The sequence below is a fragment of the Drosophila erecta genome, unplaced genomic scaffold, assembly GCF_003286155.1.
Source record: "Drosophila erecta strain 14021-0224.00,06,07 unplaced genomic scaffold, DereRS2 tig00000294-arrow-arrow-pilon, whole genome shotgun sequence".
NCBI classification, from domain to species: domain Eukaryota; kingdom Metazoa; phylum Arthropoda; class Insecta; order Diptera; family Drosophilidae; genus Drosophila; species Drosophila erecta.
In genome coordinates, this window is record NW_020825218.1 from 749986 (window position 1) to 770996 (window position 21011).

At 37.9% G+C, this 21011-nt stretch overlaps 2 protein-coding genes and 1 long non-coding RNA gene across 9 annotated transcripts; 1 reads left to right on the forward strand and 2 right to left on the reverse strand.

The window, feature by feature from the left end:
- Window positions 1-400: 400 nt before the first annotated feature.
- Window positions 401-1196, reverse strand: LOC113564652. The gene is made up of 2 exons (XR_003408183.1): window positions 1086-1196; window positions 401-940 (listed from the first exon to the last, which is right to left on the reverse strand). It is a non-coding gene; the product is annotated as an uncharacterized LOC113564652 (long non-coding RNA).
- Window positions 1197-1252: 56 nt separating this feature from the next.
- LOC6555856 (homeobox protein onecut) lies at window positions 1253-11341 on the forward strand. 5 transcript variants are annotated; one of them, XR_003408182.1, is made up of 6 exons: window positions 1406-1788; window positions 2299-4054; window positions 4958-5898; window positions 6969-7147; window positions 7411-8190; window positions 11210-11341. XR_003408182.1 is itself a non-coding variant. In XM_026983197.1 (6 exons), the coding sequence occupies exons 3-6, from the start codon at window positions 2343-2345 to the stop codon at window positions 7834-7836; spliced, it is 3258 nt and encodes a 1085-aa protein (XP_026838998.1). In that variant the 5' UTR covers window positions 1406-1517; window positions 1576-1788; window positions 2299-2342; the 3' UTR covers window positions 7837-10459. The 5 variants fall into 5 exon arrangements, 4 of the variants coding, with proteins under 4 accessions (XP_026839000.1, XP_026838998.1, XP_026838999.1 ...); XM_026983197.1 differs by lacking the exon at window positions 11210-11341 and having other exon boundaries at window positions 1406-1517; window positions 1576-1788; window positions 7411-10459; XM_026983198.1 differs by lacking the exon at window positions 11210-11341 and having other exon boundaries at window positions 1406-1517; window positions 1580-1788; window positions 7411-10459.
- Window positions 10796-17222, reverse strand: LOC6555857 (43 kDa receptor-associated protein of the synapse). Of its 3 annotated transcripts, XM_026983201.1 has the most exons (11): window positions 17049-17222; window positions 16815-16885; window positions 16486-16560; window positions 16319-16401; window positions 15385-15554; window positions 15143-15327; window positions 13995-14469; window positions 13829-13927; window positions 12619-12810; window positions 12069-12268; window positions 10796-11580 (listed from the first exon to the last, which is right to left on the reverse strand). In XM_026983201.1, the coding sequence occupies exons 3-11, from the start codon at window positions 16521-16523 to the stop codon at window positions 11202-11204; spliced, it is 1821 nt and encodes a 606-aa protein (XP_026839002.1). In that variant the 5' UTR covers window positions 16524-16560; window positions 16815-16885; window positions 17049-17222; the 3' UTR covers window positions 10796-11201. The 3 variants fall into 3 exon arrangements, with proteins under 3 accessions (XP_026839002.1, XP_026839003.1, XP_001982720.1); XM_026983202.1 differs by lacking the exon at window positions 16815-16885; XM_001982684.3 differs by lacking the exons at window positions 16815-16885; window positions 17049-17222 and adding an exon at window positions 16686-16808.
- Between the last annotated feature and the right edge of the window lie 3789 nt (window positions 17223-21011).

Genomic DNA, 21011 nt, shown 5'->3' on the forward strand with positions numbered 1-21011 from the left:
AAATGCTTTGGTATTCCGATAAGAATTAGCAAGACTAATAATAAATATACAAAATATCAAAACATTTTTGCGTGACAACGTTCTGAAACAAACTTGTGCAGCATAGGCTTTACTAATGTCTGCATGTCTAAAGTTTTAGTTTCCGAGATCTCGACGTTCATACAGTCGAACGGATGGACGCACATGGCCAGATTGATCCTCAGCTATAGATCCTGATTAAGAATATGTATACTATATAGCGTCGGAAACGCTTCCTTCAACGTGTTACATACTTTTCAATGAATATAGTAGTATACGCTTTGACTCTACGAGTAACGCGTATAAAAAACCGTTTCACCATTTTGAACGCCAAAAACCAGGAATCAGAACAGTCAATTTTTCCAAAAATGTATAAGTGAAATTCGTTATATTTGCGTATTTTTATTCAATTTTAAAATTAGTTTTAGGGCCCTTTTCACGAAGAAAAATGTCCTGTTTTGCATGTTTTTTCTTTTCTACCCCATATCCATATGCAGTGACGCCATTATGTAGGAAATGTACAAGCAAGTGCTCGACTTTGTCAAAGCTTCGGTGTCCGAAACCTACACGTAGTTTCCTTTCCAGTGTGAGGTGTCTTTAAAATAGAGCAATTCTAGATGCAGGAGAGCAGCGCCTAGTAACATCGAAGAAGAAGGGCAGCCATGATAACTGAAAAATAATGAGTTGTGTGTTGGACCCCTGTAAAGCAGAGTCCGTGAAATAATGGCGAGGCGCTGGACCTTGGTCTATTGCCGTCCAAGGACAAAGAGAGGTCGAACTGCATCTCGGTGGGACACCGTTGGTCCTGGATCGCCGCAACCTGTAAAGGAATGGCGCAGGCGCAGCCCTTGACCACTCAGATAGTATTACTCCTTGTCTTTACCACTTTACTAAATTAAATGATTTCATCATGGGCCAACCACTGAAATATGTACATCAAGTTTTGTTTTTGAATTAATTCTCTCACTTTTCGGACTACTTCTGGCCAACTAGTATGCCAACTACAAGTCTGTAAGCTTTAATAAGGTAATAAAACAAATGCATCGGGTAATTTTGAATCAAATAACCTTAAGTCCCGGCTGAGGCACGAATAAATATGCGCTACTCTTAAACCCACCCAAAGAAGTAATACGAGCAGTAAACAATTCAGTTTCAGATTCCAGTTCCCGTTCTCGCACTGCGCATGCTCAGACTTTGAGGGTGGGGCTTATGGTTTGTGGTGCACTGTCTGCATATGGCAACCCTTAGCTCAATGGTGGTGCGTTGTGGCCGTTAATTTTATTTCAGTTCCGTTCTGTTTGGTTTGGTTCCGTTCAGTTCGAATTGGGTATAATTCGCGTGAGGCTGAGTCTTCATGGAACGCGGCGGCCACATAAAAAACTTTCTGAAAAACCACCCACATGTGTGTACATATGTGTATAACTGTGCATGCGTAGAGAATTTTCTAGCCGAAGGTTTCAGTTGTGAACACAGACGAGGCGCTGTGACGGAGCCTTAAGGTTTTCATCAGTTTGATCCACTTAAAAGCTGCCTTTTTTTTAAGCATATCCTTTTTAGACAGAGTCCCAAACACATTAATTGGCGTCTTCTGTTTCGAATTAGAACTTGCCTATTGGATCGATCCAGTCAAGGAACCGAACGAAATTTTCTTCAAAAAATCCTTCGGATTTGTGTAATAACTAATACGCTGCATGAATGTGGTTCAAAATGTGCAAAGGAAGACGGATCCGCCTTTATAAAGCTCTAGTTTAAAAGTTGTTTAGCTTTTAGGTAAGGTAAACTCCATCGTCAACCGGTAGTAGAAGCTTAATTATAGAAATCAACATTTAATCCAATTTGTTCCCACTTAAAAATGGGAAAAATATTAGAAAGTGCAAGCCACACATACATGCGTATGTGTAGGTACGACCAAATACTTATGTGTAGCTACATATACATATATTTGTGTGTTGACGAAGCAACCCTTAATGTCGCGCGACGATGGCAACGACAAAAATATTTTGTACAAATAATAACAAATATACCACTACGTAGCCGATTCGTAAAATCAGGGGCTTTATTGAAATGTAAAATGTTTGGTTTCGGAAAATGTGTTATTATTGTTTCTGTATTATTTCATTTTAACTATAAGCTTTTAAGAACTAGTGAAAATTATGTAAAAAAGACATATTTTTGTCGAAAGCTATAAGCTTTTAAAAACTGGTGGAAGTTATATAAAAAAGACATCCCGTTTCGAAAGCTTAAAATAATCTATTGGTTATCATATTTATTCCTATATAGATGCACTTGAATGGTATCGTAACTCAAGCGTCATCTTGTAAGGAATGGATTCCCTAAATGAGATAATTGACCACCAAACATTTAGCCAGGAGTTAGTTGAAGATGCATCGGAGTTTATTACTGTGGGTCATCATTCGGAGCGCCAGTCGCAGTCTCGTCAGCACCCCAATGCTAGACAGGATCCGACAATGTCTATGCAAGAAATGATTTCCTGTCCCAGAACAGACGCATTGAGTGGAGGGGGGAAACAACGCCACGGCTCTGCATCTGGGTCGGGATCGGCATCGGGATCCGACTCCGTTGTCATGGTTATAGACGCACTGGGACAAGGTAACAGGCAACCATCATATCAAATTGTGCCTCAGCAGTTGCAGCAAAGAACAATGCCATTGCCATTCGGGCTACTCCAGCAGGATAGTCACCATTTGCAGCATGAGAGGGATGTCAATACCAGCCCAGTGGACTTTGTATCGCCCGACATTAATTTGGATGGTCTTACTGTAGACGCAATCTCCCAGACGGTTCACTCCCAAGAAATGGCGATAAAGCAGGAGCAAAAGCTACTTATTGTGCAATCCAAGAGTCAGGATCAAAGCCACAGGCGCATTCGAATGCTTGTAGACGTTTCGAGTGGCATGCACGTGGACGATATGGATGAGATTTCCTCTGATGACGTTGGCTGCGACGACGAAGGAGTTACGCTGAATCAGCACCACCAGCATCTTTTGGAGCAGGAGGAACAATTTGACATGACAAGCCACCATCCGCATCACCAACCTCATACTCAGGTTCTCCATGGCTTGCACCAGAGATCAACTCATTCGGAAATGGGACTGGAGAGTGGACATGGGGAGGTTCTATCGGTTATCGTCCATTCACAGGACAGCGATAAGGAGGACGGTGAGGAAAATGGTGATGGGGATGCAGAAGGAGATGCAGAGAATGAAGACGATAATGAACGCGACTCACGGAGTCGTGAGCAGCTGCTTAGTCACAGCTCGTATCAGACGTTGACCGCGGTGAATGATCGCCTATCCTCGCCTGGGTTTAGTCAAACATCTTATGCTACACTCACTCCCATTCAACCACTTCCGCCTATATCAACGATGTCCGAGAAGTTCGCGTACTCTGGCCACATCTCGGGAGGAGACAGTGGCGACACGGATGTCAATGGAGATGATGGAGGTAGAGGAGTCGTTGATGTTGGTGACCTCAACCAATCCAGCGAGGCTGCAGGGACTGTTTCAATATCTAGTGGCAACGCTACCTCCTCTGTGTGCTCCAACAATGATTGCAGTTCTTTTTCTGCCCTCACTATGCCCATGGGAAGTGGCCATTTGGGCCTAGGGGTTTTAAGTGGCGTCCAGTCACCATTTTCCTCATACGAAAAGCTTTCTTCGATGATTTCTTCTCCGCCTAATAACTACCTGGTCTCGTGTGATCTACATGCCTCAGTGTCGGGACGCGTTATTACCTCATCGCACTTGCAGCTAAGTCACAGCGGAAATAAAAAGGAGTCTGGAATGACCCAAGAACACACACATGGGCCTGCTGATGTCAATGGTGGGAAGTTTTCCTATACTGGACACATCTCCGGTGGTGATAGCGGAGATACTGATGTCAACGGTGAGAAGTTCTCTTTCTCTGACCATATATCCGGAGGAGATAGCGGTGATGAAGATGTCAACAGAGAAAAGTTTATATATTCAGATCACATCTCTGAAGGAGATAACGGCCCAGACGTCAACGGCGGAACGTAAGTATTTTTTTATGCTATGAATTCAAACACTGTTTGAATGAAACCAAACTTTGCCAAACTTTATTAAAAATGTTGTGATTTTTTTAAAGTAAATTTTTAATTTAAATAGTAACTGTGAGCCTTTCTTCCTGCCAATAAAATAAAAAGAAAATGATTTGCTGCTTAAATACTTATTTTTTCAAAATAAATATTAGCTTCAAAATATGTGATTATATGATTTCATACAAATTTGAAAAAATGTTAAGATTTGGAAACTATAATACATAGTAGATTGATAATAAACATGTATATTCCAGAGAAGAATTTCTTCGAGTTTGTTTAAAAATACTGTCGCGCGGTTCCCACAATATATATTTTTGATCAGAATCTTTACCAAAGTCTATCTGATCACTTACGTCCCTCTGTTCGTATAAGAAATTCTATAAAGGCTAGCAAGTTGAGAAATCCTGATATTTCTAATAACTCTAACGTCCACATACCACCTAATACTGCCACGCCTACACTTTTGATTTTATTTTATTTTATCACTTGTTTTTCCTATTTGTATCGATATGCGAAAAATATTTTGGTCATTCCCGTTCTAACGCCTAAAATCCGTCCAAAACTGCCAAACCCAAACCATCGATTTGTTTTTACATTTTTTTATTGTGGCTGTCAATTTTTATCGACGGTTCGCACTCTTACATGCGGAGGGCTCATCAGGAGGTGTTTTTGTTTGATACATTGTGATTACATTGCCTTAAAAGTTGGTTCATATATTTAGCGTGGTGTATATATCAAATATGCCAAGTTGTAATGCAGTACCTTTAATACTAGACTTTATGCTATGTATTTGGCAATATGGACTATGCTTGGAGAGCTCTCCCATACTATTAAAAACAATATTTAATTTATTTAAAGGAATTGGCTCCAGATGCACTCTGAGAGGGAAGTGCGACTCCATATGCCCGTGCCGGCTGAGCTGGAAGCGAGGTTTCACATTTCGTCAGAGCGAAGGACTCGATTCAACGTGCCACCTGCGCGTGGATCCTTGAGCCGACATCATACTCCAAACGCTCCGATCTGCCCCGCGGATTGGAAGGCGGATGATTGGAAACACAGTAACACTGGCATTGTTAGTTTAACCGCCGATATGCCCGTCGTTGTTTCCCTTACTCCTACACCACCTCCGATAACAGACGACTCGGTGAGCGGAATTAAACTAAACGGGCGATTATCACCAGAGCACAGACAACAGTACTTCCTGGACAAAAGCCAAGAACCCAGTTCCGTGATAGTGGAACAGTGCAGTCCGGGCATTCATGGCACCTCGCACTCGGTGGGTGCCATTCAACAGCAGTCTCAATCAGCTCTCGGAAACGAGTTTCAAGTCAGCAGCCAGCAGGCCAAGGTTTCAGCATGCGCATCCCCAAAGGCGACTGTGTCCTCTGGAGGAGCAGGTTCCAGCCGCAATGCAAATGCCAGTGACATGGAGGAGATCAATACGAAGGATCTGGCACAGCGCATCTCAGCCGAGCTCAAGCGATACAGCATTCCACAGGCGATATTTGCACAACGGGTACTCTGCCGATCGCAAGGCACCTTGTCCGATCTGCTTCGCAACCCAAAGCCGTGGTCCAAGCTGAAGTCCGGCCGAGAGACGTTTCGCAGGATGTACAAGTGGCTCCAGGAGCCCGAGTTCCAGCGCATGTCTGCTCTGCGGATGGCCGCTGCCCAAATTCCTCAGCGAGCTCCTTTGAGCTCTGTAGTAACACTTGGGTCAGCAACAGGTTCAAGTGGCTCCACCGGAACCATGCCGACGGAAGTTGACTCACATAGCGGCCCTACTATGAACTCAAATGGTAAGTAAATTCTCACTGACTTTTTCATTCAAGAAGTATTATTTGTGTATTAAGTGAAGGCAATATTTTCATATTTTCTATGCCTTAGACAAAAATATACCTAAAAGATACTCATTGTTATCCTCAGGATCGATCAATCTGTCTATGTCCGTCTGTTCGTCTGTCCCTCCGCCTGTGTCCGTCCTTATGAACGTCGAGATCTCAGGAACTATCAATTCTAGGAAATGGAGATGCCGATTCCAGAGACTTAGACGCAGCGCAAGGTTGTTAAATGTTGTTGATGATGACGCCCACAATCCGCCCAAAACTGCCACGCGAAAACTATTTTTTTTCTTGTAACGCGCGAGTCCCACGGCCACACCTCCCGCCTAACCGAAATAGCGGCGTTGCCGTGTATTGAACTGCTCGATTGGCGAGGAGATAGACGCGATATAGAAAATAGTAAAGGAACTAGTCTTGGGTTGACACGACAGCAGCTCATAACTTTACACTTGAAGCCATTAAAGTTTACTACGCTATGATAACGCCGTGATAACGGCCCCATATTTGAACGCTATGTATGTAGATCGGACTATAAGTCTGAATGGCGAGAAATGTCCTTATATTGCAGGCATGGTTTGCGAATGTTTTATTGCCAAGGGAAGGTCTTTAATAAATAAAGTGAAAAATGTTTTGATATTTTTTCATTAATCTTGTAAATTTCTAACGATTTGCAACAAAAAAATGTGCTAATTTTTCAAAATTTTGGCCGTGACAGTTTTGAAAAATAAAAAATTTGTTGAATTTTATTATTTCTTTTTTCAATTCTTTTTTCAAATATTCCAGAAATGTGCACTTGCAAAAGCTGAGTAATGGGAATCTGATAGTCCCGACTATAGCATTCTCTCTTTTTTTTATCATAAATTGTTCCGACACGGTGTACCACAGGATTTTAAATTTTAATTCAATTTAATTACTCTAAGTATATATGAGCTTTGGCTTTTCTGTAATAATATATTGTAATTAAAACTACTTTTTGTATTGCATTATCATGTGGTAAACTGTACATCTGCGTTCTGGGCTAACATCAGTTATGACCAACGAATCGGATTCTTCACCCGCATCCACACCTGCCACAAGCGTTTTGGTTGGCAGCGTCGTTAGTTGTCGTCGAAAGGAAGAGCCACAGATCGAACAAATGCCCCAGCCAAAAAAACCGCGATTGGTATTCACCGATCTACAACGACGAACATTACAAGCTATTTTCAAAGTATGTATAAATTTTAGCTTATTAAATAAAGGTATTGGTGTCTAAATGGTTCTATCAATGGGGCTTTCTGAATGATTCAGACAAAAGACAAATTTTGTTTATGACGAATCCCAAAAAAAATTATGTTATTTGACGATTCAACTCAATTGAATGTTTGATGCTTATTGTCAAGAGTTTCATTTTTCTGACTTCCTTGCTTTCAAAATACCATTAATAAATACTTGTATGCTTTTGGAAGTGGATAATTAATTATTACTTTGCAGGAAACTAAAAGGCCTTCGAAAGAGATGCAAGTGACCATCGCGAGACAGCTGGGACTCGAGCCTACTACAGTGGGAAATTTTTTTATGAACGCCCGAAGAAGGTCGATGGATAAGTGGCGGGATGACGAATCCAAAAGCACTTTGCATTTGTCACATAACCGACAGCAACAACAAGACGAGCAGGACAAGGATACTGGCCACACTCATAGTCAATCTCAAAATGGTCATAATCACACTCAAAATCAGGCTATAAATAATAGCATGTCGCATGACCACTACTCAAGTCTCCATACAACAGCTATGTCGCCTCTTGGAGCTTTTGATGAAGAGGCTGATATGGACTTGGAACTGGAAAGTCACGACTTTGATTTAGTGGACGCCGATGATCATGGGGATGCCAATGGCCCCAGCAGCGACATGTTGTGACATCATAGCCAAAGCAGACGTCGAACGATCAACAAGCCCAAAGTATTTGCTCCGAAGTCTTTGACCCACTACTTCAACCACACCCGCATTCAGTCTCGTACGCCCATGGTTCCTCTAAGGAGCGCAATGGATGCCAATATTAATCGCATTGTGAGAAAGAAAAACGAACGTATTAGCAATGGGAGCTATGACGATAGCCGGGGTGAGGTCGTGTCGGAGCATTTGCTTGAAGCCGGACGTCTATCAGATGAAAAGATCATAATTAAGCAAAGCTTTCGCCAAGAAATACTCGATAAGGAGGCCCATATCTTCATTGATGATATAGCTATTCCAAATTGCTTGGATGACCTGAAGGTAATGATTGTCTGTTAAGGGTAGGTGTGCAATCTTGCTACGTGCGATCTCATTGCTTACTGATACTTTAATTGTCCTAAAGATTTAGCAAGCTTTTTTTATTTCTAGTATAAAAGTTGATTTAAACACATATTTTCAATGCAGTAATAGTAAATATATCAAATACTTTTAAACAAATATCTTTCCACTGAATTCTAATTTATGAACTGAGATTTTATTTGTAAAATGTTTGGCCCTATTTTTTAATGCTTCTCTGTTATGAATTTTTTTATTAAAGTTTTTTAGTACGGCTAACAAGGGAAACTTGAGCATTTAAGAATAAATGATACATGTAATAGGAAGAAAAGTTTCTATTTTTGATGTACGCAATAAAATATTAAAATATTCTTATTACGGGCTTGAGTCGAACTAATATATAGCTAGCTATATGGCCTGTATGAAAGTCAAAATCTCCTGAAATATAAGAGCTTGTATGATGAGATTAGGCAAGCAGATTCTAGTGATACCTACGCAATGCCAATATACACACCCTCTCACACCTTTTTTTAAATTTTTTTGGTTTTTCAATGATGTATATTTATCTTGCCAATACCTACCGATATGCTAATAATATTGTTGTTACTCCCACTCTAAAGCGGAAAAAACGTCTGAGCAAATTATTCAAAAGTTATGAGCAATTAGGTAACCGACACTATGTGGTTTATACTCTTGAAAAGAGTACTTTTGCTGGCTGATATCCACCTCCCTCGCAGCCAGTGACAATATCTGATAGTCGGGGTATTTGGCTATGGCTATTTATTATTTATTTATGAAACGAAACCACATTTTATGTGTTAAAGCTGCAAAGTACAAAACTTTTATTTGCTGAATTAAGCTTCTTTGTTATTATAGAGTTTTTTGCCATCTATATTATATTAATCATTCGTTATCCGACCTTTAAAGCTTTTTTAAATTTTAACTGAGTACTCGGATTATTTATAAGTGATTGTAGTTAAGCTGAATAATCGTTACGCACCAAGATCTACTTTCTCCACTGCAAAATTTTGAAGGACCTCGAGCCGACAATATTTTCGAATATCATTGTGTAACATGAGAAAGATAGCCATGTTTTAAGATTTTACATTTCACAGATATAATATTCCCAACTTGCACTGTAGGTACACATCGCACAACATATCCAGACAGTCAGTTAAGCTTTGAGGAGTAACTATGTCACGTTTGTGCGTACCTATTTATATGTTAAAAAAATAATATCTTTAATTTTTTACCATAATGAAACGGAATGCATTGGCCTTAGGCAAAAAGATAAGATGTCCTTAAAAAAACAGAAAGGTGTATGTATGTAGATATTAGATTGAATAACATTAATTATATGTAAATTGAAGAACGCGATATAAAGCACATAACTTAATATGTAAAGAAAACTGTAACTAGTCAAATTTATAAGATAACACATTTCATATAAATATATTGTATAATTATTTATTTAACTATATAATTATATTAAACTCGTCCACATTAAAAAGCCTATTTTGTACCTTCGTATTTACCTTTTTGAAGAAATATTCGGGCCAAAAATGAATTTGAAATGTGAATACTAAATTATGGCTACCAAATTTTACTTTATTATTATTAATGTAAAAAAGTGTACATAAGAAAAATATTCAAAAATCCTTCCAGTTAAGTTTGAATATAGATTTCCCATAAAAAGCCAGGCGGGCTGCAATATAAAAAACACAATAAATCACAAGTAATTTTGAAACGATACCAAATATTTTTAAAAATACTCAAATGTCATTCATAAGTCACTATGTTAATATCTTTAGGACGTATTATGAATAAGAAAATGCCTCTTGATGTATGCTAGTCAATTTAGTTTAAATAAAATTTACTAAACTACCGCAATAGAGAGGTGGGTATGTCTAGGCACATTATTAATTTAGGTATATACATGTATGTACGGATCAGGCAATGCAATAATAAATTAAAGGCAAACTTAATTGAGTATTATTACGGGTGAGGATGACCTCATCAAAGGATCAACACGCGGAGCAGATGGTGAAAGCAGCGAATTTGCCAAATCCGATCAGCTCCAACGAATTAAGAGTCCGTAACCAAAATAAAAGCTCCATCCACCTGCACAAAAGAGCCCAACTGCTGGAATAGTGGATAAATGACCGCGACTGAACCAGTAAACACACAAACAAAACAGGAGCACGCTCTAGTCGATTTCCTCGACTATCTGATTCACTTTACTTAGCTAGTGGGAGTGCTAGGAAGATACAGGGTGCGTTATGAAAGTAATGCGCATGGTTTCATTGTCACGTAACTACCTGTCGTATGTTAAAATTAAATGGTCAAATTTTTAAATCTTGTAGTTGTTCGAGTAGGCGTCGCGTGACTCCCAACTTTCTAGTATTAATAGTTCCAGAGATCTCGTCGTCCATACAAACGGACAGACGGATATTGCTAAATTGACTCGGCTGGTGATCTTAATTAGGAATACGTTTCGTTCGCCTCTTACACACTTTTCAACGAATCTAGTATACTCTTGTATCGGATATAACTAAGTTAAGAAGACATAAGTCTTAGTTTTTAGGACGTCTACCTTTCAAATAATTAGTGTTAATAACACAGTAACAATTTATTGTATACAACTTCTTTGTGTGCATCCATACTCATATAAGAACAATCTAACATGTAAGTGCGAATTTTTTAATCCTAAGACTTGAACAATACACAATACGTTACAAGTACTAGTTTGGATAAGGTACTTCAGTAGAGAAACAAGTTAAAATACAAGCATAAGCAGTAGTTTATATGCTAATGTCTCAGTTGCTTATAACAGGCTTATTAACTTAAACAAAACTGTTAACTTCTGTGAGCATTTAAAATGCAAGTATCTATAATTCGAACTAATCTATCTATGATAACAAGCGATAAAATCACGATCCTGATATTGCACGATGACTCGATCCAATTTGCATGTGCTCAAAGTCGACTTGTTTCATTCACACAGATGACGTAACGTTTTGGCCGCTATCGATCGTCAGACTAGATGCGCGCATACTTAGCGATGCCAATGATAAGTTGCTGTGGTAAATAACTTTGGGAGATAGCAGAGTGCTACTTTCGCTGTCTAGAGCTGGATTCTTAACGTTGCAGAACGTGGCCGAAGGTAAAAGGATGTCGGAGTTTATCCCTAGGAGGCCGTCGATCGACAAAGCATTCACATTGAAGGTAGAAGAGGCTGCGACGTCCCTGTCGGCGCCTTCAGTTTCAGCCGGAACGCTGCTGCAGAGGTGTGTGCGCGAGCTGACCAGTTTGTTGCAGGCGGGGCATGATCGCGGGGCATTTTTCTCCCGCCGTCGCAAGATATTGTAGGCACATCTGCAAGAGCCACAACGAGACATAAAATATAAATTAATATTGTTTTCGAATGATCCTTTCTTTATTAACAATCCTAAGAATGTGAGAGTGACAAGTTGAACAGGAGTGGGGTCTGTTACTGATAAGGGCTGCAATAATAAAAAAAATGATGTTCTGTGAATTCGAATTTTGGACGGGCAAACGGACAAGCCCATACAGTCTCGGCTGGAGATCCTGGTCAGGAGTAAGTATAGCTGTCACCTACTTTTCAACGATTATTTGTACGTCGATGTGTATTGAGACCTTTTTTAGACCTTGACAAATTTTGATGCTCGTGGACGCCACACAGACTTTAGCGATATGCCATGGGCTTTAAAACAAAAAAAAATGCGTGTAGGCTTCTCTTAATGTGCATTCATAGGTTACTATCAAGAATATCGGAATTGCTGACTTTTAAATACTTTTCACCGATCAGTATTATAAAATTCAACAAATACTTTAAGGCTTACCTTGCATGAAGAATGTGTGCACAGGGTAGAGCTTCCAAGTTTTCTGGACGAAGGCCAAACAACTCCCCACACGCTCCGCAATTTAAGCCTAGCGCTGCATCCGTTTGATTAGCTAGTCTAAAATGTGTGTTGTATTGATCCTCGTCGCCTAGTGCACGGTAGATCAATGCCAGTCGGCAACGAATTCTGCGAACAAGAAACTAAACAAGCAGCACAATTATAGGATTTGTTTATTAATAAATAACAGAGCAGGCAAAAATAATACTTTTAAACTCTACACGTATACCTCTCGGGAAATGTAGTTCTATCGGGCGGTCAGGAATGCCTAAATATACTCGGCTAGTGATTCTATTCAAGATTATATCAACTTATTCGGTGGGAAACACATTCTTATACCATGATAAAGGTGGATGGTATCTAGTACTTAAATTATGGGTATAAATATAGATAATCATTATCTACTGATCGAACTTAAAATATATAATATAAATTATAAAATATGAAATATATTTATAGGCATTTATATGAGCATTTGTCTTGTTTGCATTACCTTAGCACCAATTGAGCTAGCAACTTCCAGAAGTCTAGTGTTAAATTCTAGTGGTCTGCAGTTGCAGATCTTGTTCTGTAGGCGGAGTGTTTCCAAACAACGGGCTGCTCCGTCCATAGCCTCCATTTGGGCCATACGATCTCCTAAGCTTGCTGACGTACCCATAGCCTGTTCATATTGCCGGAATGCACGCTGAAAAAGGGTTTCATTATTGTAATCAGCTAGTGGAAGTGCGAACGAGATTTTTCAAAATTTTTCTTTATTTCGATAGAAATTGAGAAAAAATAATTACATGCAAAAATATTAAAAAATTGTTTAATAGTGACCATTTTGTGTGGTTTATAGGCGTTAAAAGCGACGTGACCAAATTATTTTTGGTATGCCGATAGAAATTGAAGAGACAAACAATACAACGAAAAAAGAAACATATTATTTTTATTTATACGGACGGACTGACGGACGGACAATGCCAGATCGGGTCTACCTGGTACATACTTTTCAACTAATCTAGTATACCCTTTTACTCACGAGTAACGGGTATGAAAATAGACGTTTTTCGATGTTACCTCCATTCAAACAAGTTGAATATGGAAATAACAGCTAAAATAGTGGATACCTGGTTCAGAGGTTAAATGAGGTTTCTTACTCGTATGCCAGAGAAGGGTTTTTGTATAATTTAAAAATTATTTTGGGCACAGAAGTTGATTTGGCTTACGATGTGGATAGCGTTCACAGCAAAGTTGCTTTGAAAAAACAACATACCGGTCATAGCTCTCCATCTCTGTTATTATTATTGTTATATATTTTTTGGCAATATATTATTTTGTTTTTAGATTTATCAAGATCTCACGACTGTATCATATACACAGCTGCCATAGGAAAATAGTAGAAAAGAACTCGTAGTTTCGCTGTTTTTGAACATAAAGATGTCTTATTTGGTAAATATAATTATATAATTACTATATATATATATAATTATATTTCATGACTGCAATGATATACACATATGTACATATGTAGCTTCAGGTATCCCACTGGCAAAAAGGGGGAAAGGAAATTTTACAAGCCAGCGGTGGCTTTATAGTTTCTCATACAGTTTTAATGACTGGTCGATCCGAACAAAATTCAATTTACGCTTTAAGAAGCACGTGGTCGTCAGACGAACTATAAAAAGTGCGCACTGAACACCGCCTCGCAGTGCAATACTTACATCCATGTCCATTTTCTTTCGGTAAATGTCGCCCATGACGCGAATACTTCGCGTGTACGTCGCCTGGTCTCCAGAAATAAGTGAAAGCTTTGTGGCCTCCTGAAACGAAATAATGATACTGGATGCACACATCTGGAGTTCAGTTGATGAACAGGCTCGACAATACCTTACAATAATCTTGTGCATCTCCAAGCTCACCCTGTTTTCGGAGAGACACCGCCATTCGCAATAGAGCTGCTCTATGGTGGCATGAGTTTAGGTCACCGAGTTGCAGGGATCGTGATAAGTCGTAGGCCTTAGAAGCGTATGTTGCACTTTTATCGTTATCCTGAAGTCGCCCGAAGAGCTCAGAGAGCGCGACATATACTTGTAACTCTAGTGATGGATCTCCTATAGCCGTAGCAATTTTGTAGGCACCCTGCAAGCCCTCCAAAGCCCTAGAGAACCCACCCATTTCTAGGTATACTCGTGCAACCGTCAAATGGACAAGTCCACTTCTGCATTTAGTGCCGCATTCATTGTAAAGTGAGTGCCTGGCATAACTCAACGATCGCTCCAAGCCTCCCAAACTGGCGTGTGCCCTGCTGAGGTTTAAGTACGTCTCAGCTCGCATATTTGGCGAATCCAGCTCCTCTGAAATTCTACGAAAATTGAGGGGTGTGAGGGAGAAAATTCCAAAATTAGATAAGCTATGTGCTTATCTTAATTATATAAAATGGATAAACAAACTGAAAACATTTTTCAATAGAATGGGCGTCTTAGCAAACAGCTTTAGAAAATCGATAACAATTTATAAGACTAAAAAAAACTAAGAAATATCCAATCATTTTCAAAAAGTGCGGGCGTAGCAGCTTAGGGCGGTTTAATAGTTCCTGAGATCTCGACGTACATACGGACAGAGGGACATGGCCAGATCAACTCGGCTATTGATCATGATCAAGAATATATATTCCAACGAATATAGTATACCCCCTTACGAGTAGTATAACAAGGGCTTAAAGTGAGCGAGAACAAACCTTTTCCATATCAATAGAAATTAGCAAGACCCCCAGATCTATAAAATACCCGGTTAGAGATTATTATAATTATACCCGGTTACTCGTCCACGCCACGCCCACGCCTACGCCGACAAACCGTCAAAAGCTGTCACGCTCAACTTATGAAGAATGTTTTCATTTTTGTTCGTTTTATTATTGGTTTTGCCCATTTGGGTATACCAATAATATTAACTATTTAATTGTTGAGCTATTTCGATTTATTATATTTTCCAAATTTCTATTATTAGAACACATATATTAATTCCTCGAAACTCACCCGAGCTGCTGATGACTAAATTCTATTGCATCACGAAATTTTCCCCAGTCCATATGTGCCTGATATAGGTATCCCAGTAGCTGAAAGCAGTCCTCTCTTTGGCAGGTCCCTTTTAGTGCACTACGCCAAGTGCGTACGGCCTCCGTTTGATTGTTTTGCTCATATAGACGTCGTCCTCGCTCGATCTGGAAGAAGAACATATACCTTGGTAATATTTATATGTGTATTTATAAGTGCCATACCTTTCGTTTAGCTATGTACTGCCTTAGGCTTTGCTGGCAGGACAAAAAGCAACTAATAATAGAACCTGATCGTAATAGCGCCTGGCTAGCCCATACGGAACGGGTTCCTACGTCAGGGCTGGATCCATATCCCGCCAAACGCGAAAAACTCTCATCTAATTGACACAAGTCTGTAAAATATGTAACGATTGCTAATAACTCATGTTTTGTTAAGAATTCTCATGAAGCTTCAACAAAAGTTTGAATCACCGGTTTTTAATTAAAAAGTTTTGACTTAAGTTTCGGTTTGATTATGGGCAAAATGCATAGCTTTTTCACATAGCCTAGTGGTGGAACAAGGTGCCACCTCTTCTATCAACAATTTAGTTTAATTTAATGAATAAAATATAAGTAACCAATTCGGAACTTTTAAGCAATGCCCGTATTGTGTATTGGCCGTTTGGTATACAATAAACAAGAGAGAACGGTATAGTCGGAAGAAGGAAGAAAGCCGAAGATTTCATTTTGGTTTTTATGTTTTGATAAATACAGAACTCTTTTCGCTCCACAACGATGATATGATTCGTGTACATTAAATAGCTCGTCATTTTCCGACTGTTTCAATGTATAATAAAATATAAAAAAATAGGGTCCTTCAACTTAAAGGTTGAAACTTAAAACAGAAAAAGCAAGTGTAGGTACACACACCCTTCACGCACGAAAGTTATGACAGACAATTTCTTTCTATCGCAGTGCCCTTTTTTGAATACTACGAGTTTTACATACATATGTCAAACGATATGGACATGACAAATTTGCTGGTTGGGTTTTTTTGTATATAGCCAATGGAGTTTAAGATTTAAAAGAGATCAACATAACACTGATATCATATATGAAGCACACCAAATAAATTATAAATTTTTATTAAATACTTTTATAGAAGTAATATTCAAACCGCTAGAATTTTCCAATAGGTAACGAGATCCATCAGGTGATGTAAGTAGACGTGTTGCAGACAGATTCTGGCTTGGTGGGATGCTAGAGAGGTAACATGAAATGGAGCGTAAGGAAATATACAAACATAAGATATTAGTTTTTAAAATGATAAATGTATTTGAATACCTAAGCAGATCCTTAGAATTAATGCTCTCCCATGACATGGCAGGCTCCTTTTTTTCTTAATCTTTTCGGATCGTACTGAAAGTAAAAAATTAAAGGTTATATAGTCTTACACATTAAATGCTTTATATGTAATTTGCCTTGATCGCCTGATCAGATTATATTACGTTTAGTTATAGAAGGGCCATTAAAGCTAAAATTACCATTTGTCAATTAATCTTGTCATATGTAAATCTTTTACGTTTATTTCACATATAATATCAAATAAGTACATAGTACATAAGTGAAAAATGAAGTAACTAGGAAACCAGTTTTGACGTCAACCGATGTACCTTGAGCCAGCAAAAATGTTTGTCCCTCACAGGAGTTATGAGTGACCTTGCTCCAATATTGGCTTATTTCACTGTCACAAATATTTGTGGAATAGTGTGAAATAGCTTGCATAAATTGAGTTACATGCACATTTGTACTGGGTTTACTACTAAAAGATCGTTAATGCTTTTTACGAAAAATCCGAAAGTAGTATTACAGCTCTACATTTCTTGAGGAAATGCAAAAGCAATTACTTCTTATAACTGTGCGTCCGACAATGTACCAGTCCAGTTCGAGGTCTTGTTCTTGGTGGCCTGCGTGGTGGTGGTATTCTGCAATTTGACGGAGGCTGCGCGGTGAAAAAGTGTAATGTTGTAGATGATGGTTCAGTGGAACCAGTCTCAACCAGTTCGCTCTACTCTCTAGAGTTCACTATATCCTCTAAAAAAGGAAAATAAAAAACACTAAAACTTTCCCGAATAACAATTGTTTGTTTCTTTGTAGAAACTAGTATTTTTTTTAATATTTCTTAATTATTTTGAATTCATCTTAATGCTGTTCCTATGGCAGCTACATATGTAAATGATGAAGAAGTCCGATCTCTCCTACTGTGACCTATATAGTGCCTTCTGTACAATAAACTTTTCGAGAAGATCATGTAGATAGCTTTACAATTGAAACACTTGTCGGCGCAAAAATGCAATGAGAAGGAATATATGTTCTTGATAAAAGTTACTAGCCTAGTCGGTCTGGACATGTCACTTCGTATGAACATGTACTGTTCGTATGATTGTCGAGATCTCGCGAACTATAAAAGCTGGAAAGTTGAAGCTAAGATGCAGATCCTCGTGACGCCTACGCCATAGACATTTGCTTGCATTGCGTTGTAAGCAGGTTTAGTTAGAAACCCGAGTTAGACCAGATGCAAGATTGTTCATACAGAATAAACCAAATAAGACCCCAGTCTGATTACTGATTACCACCTCTCCAATACTACGAGGTGGAATGTAAGTAGTGCTTTAATTAAATATCGTTCATCAAGGTAGCGTCATTGGGCAAACTCTATTTACACCCGTTACTCGTAGAGGAAAAGGGTATACTAAACTCCTTGAAAAGTAGAAGAACGTACTAATCAGGATCAAAAGCGGAGTCGATCTGGCCATGACCGTCTGTCCGTCCGCATGAACGTCGAGTTCTCAGGATCTATAGAAGCTAGAGATTTGTGATTACGCTTGCAGTTTTGCAAACCGTTCAAAACGGTTTCCTTTTTTCTTTTTTCTCCGTCGAGATCTTAGGAACCATAAAAGCTAGAAAGTTGAGATTACGCATGCAGATTCAAAAGACTTAGACACAGCGCAAGTTAAATAATGTTTCCACGCTTACTCTGACGCCCACAAGCCGCCCAAAACTGTCACGCCCACACTTTTGAAAAATTTGATATTTTTTCTATCGATATGTTAAAAATCTTTTTTGCCACGGCCACTCTACCGCCCAAATCTGACACACTTTTGAAAAATATTTTAATATTTTTTTCAGTCATATAAATTTGTATCGTTTTACCAAAAAACATTTTGCCTCGCCTACAAACCGCCCAAAATTGTCACATTTTGAAAAAATGTTTTTTTTTTTAATATTTTATTTTGTGCTATGTATTTCTCGAAAAAATTAGTCGTAAGGTGAAGAAATTTCTCGTTCGCCCTTCTACGTTCGCACTCGTTCGCCCTAAGTAACGGGTATCTAACAATCGGAAAACCCGACTATAGCGTTGTTTTTCCTTTTATTTCTCTTGCTAATTTCTATCGATATGCCAAAAGAATTTAAAACTTTCTCGTTCGCAGTCCCACTAGCTGAGTAGCGGGTATCTGATAGTCCAGGAATTTGACTATATCGTTTGCTCTTGAGTTAATGTTGCAATCCAAACGCTATGCAAGGACGAAGTCTATTATATACTTCCAGAGTTTGTACTGAAGCTTATTGTTAGTGGAATTGTTCTTTTATTCGATACTAAAATTGCACTCATTAGCGTATTGGTGGTGACGAAGATATAGTGTTACTGTGAGCCCTTGGTTTGCTGCCTTTGTCGAAATACCTACAAACTGTAATTTTAAGAACCTGATCAAATTCACGGTATTTTAAACTTATAGGTATGTTGATTCAATTTTTTTATATTTTTATTAATATAATTAATCATCTGCTTGCCACATCTTCAATATTACCTTGGCTATTTTTTATGCTCATACATAGTTTTTTCCATATGCACTTGCTTACATGTATACATATATACATACACATATACATATATATAAATATACATATAAATATATATATATATATATACATATGTATATATGCTGCGCTACTATTAAAAACTACAATATATTTTTTTCTGGTAACATACAATTGCATACTAGCGTGGTTGCAGTGTAAGAATTTTTTTTATTCCACCATATCAAATCATATAAGCTAATCGATCGGCATGTATGGTTTTGAATCATTATGTTTACAATTATTTTGTGCATTGCCATTCAGTCCTAAAAAATTAATCGAGAATTTAGATTAATGCTGTTTTTAAACGATCTAGCGTCGTCAATTTAAGTAGAGTCAAATAAATCAACACAATACGACCAGTTGCTTATTACAATTCAGAATATAAATACTTAATTGCGTGTTTTGTTCCGACTGCACCGCTTACAAAAACCTATTCACCATGCAGCTTAATAATCGATATGAAATTTAATTATCAGAGAAAGCTTTGCTCATGAAGAAACTTACAGTATGCCCCAATGGTGATGAAGATGTGTCTGTGTTGAAACGAAATCATTCCCTAAGACAGGAGCGAGTAGGTAGGCGTTAAGAGAAAAGGTAGTAAAAGTCTTCAATTCTGTTTACTGTCCAAGAACATTTTTAGAAAGCTGCTCGCTTATAAAGCTGTATTTATGCAATCTGTGTTGAATGAATATGTGTTATCTTAACGATTCCTTATATAATTCTGACTCTTGTCAGATAATATGTAGATAGTTACGGTTCTATTGTATGAATCTATGTATGTTGTATGTAATGTTCCTTGTAAGTATGATATTAAGTAATTGATTAATTAACAGTACGGTCCGCATTAATATTATCCTGCCAATGTAATAACAACCTGTAATTCTAAAAAATACATTTTCGTCGTTTTAAAGGCTTAATTTAATACATTGGCAGAAAGTTTTGGATACAGGTCTAAGTAGAGCAATGCATATTTTTAAGGTATTCACTCATAGAATTGGACTGAATCTAGATTTCGGTTTCCACCGTTGGATCGTAATAAATTCGGTTTAGTGTTCAGGTTTTGCTGTGGCAGTATAAGAATATAATTTGTCCGAAAATTTATCAAAATGTATTGAACCTTCAAGGCTTTAATGCAGTAAGTAAACCAGCAGCCTAACAAAAAAATAAGCAAAACAGGTCAAACACGACGAAGTTTACACGTAATGCACAATGTAGGTGTTAAATTAGTCGCGACAAAAGCACAGTTTTAGAACACACCCCACCGATATAATATGAGATGTTTGTTTCTGCCTATCTTCAATTATAATTTGTAAATAGTGAACTCACTGTGGCAAATTTCGTTTTACTCACATGCTTATACGAGTAAATTATAGACACGCTCACATAATCACGGCCTAAATAATTAAATTGTTTACTATATATAGACTATGTATATAAATTGTAACCTTTTTCACATAAAGGTAGCACAAGATGCCTTAATATATATTCAATAATTTACGATTTTACGATATTAGTAATTTTTAGTTAAGTTATTTTAAATTTACAAAGTTTATAACGTTTCACCTAAACATTTCTTGTATATAAGTATGTGAATGCTATATGTATATACATATATACTTTATTTAAGGTTAAGAATCACTTCTCTATACTGCTTCGTTCATTTACAAAATAAAATTTTATTATTGAAAAGGAATTATAAAATAAAACAAAACAAAAAAGAACATAGAACTTATAGTTGAGTTCTTCAAATTTCACCTTTACCATATTCAAAATACCTACCACGATTTTAAATATACATGGATGCATATACGAAAGACATACATACGTTTCATTTGATCTTATACAATTACAATACTTATGCGTGGCAATCCGCAATTAGCAATAAAATTAAATTACTTTAAATTACTTGTCTTATTTACTAAGTATTTTCTTAGTCAGCGATGCTAATT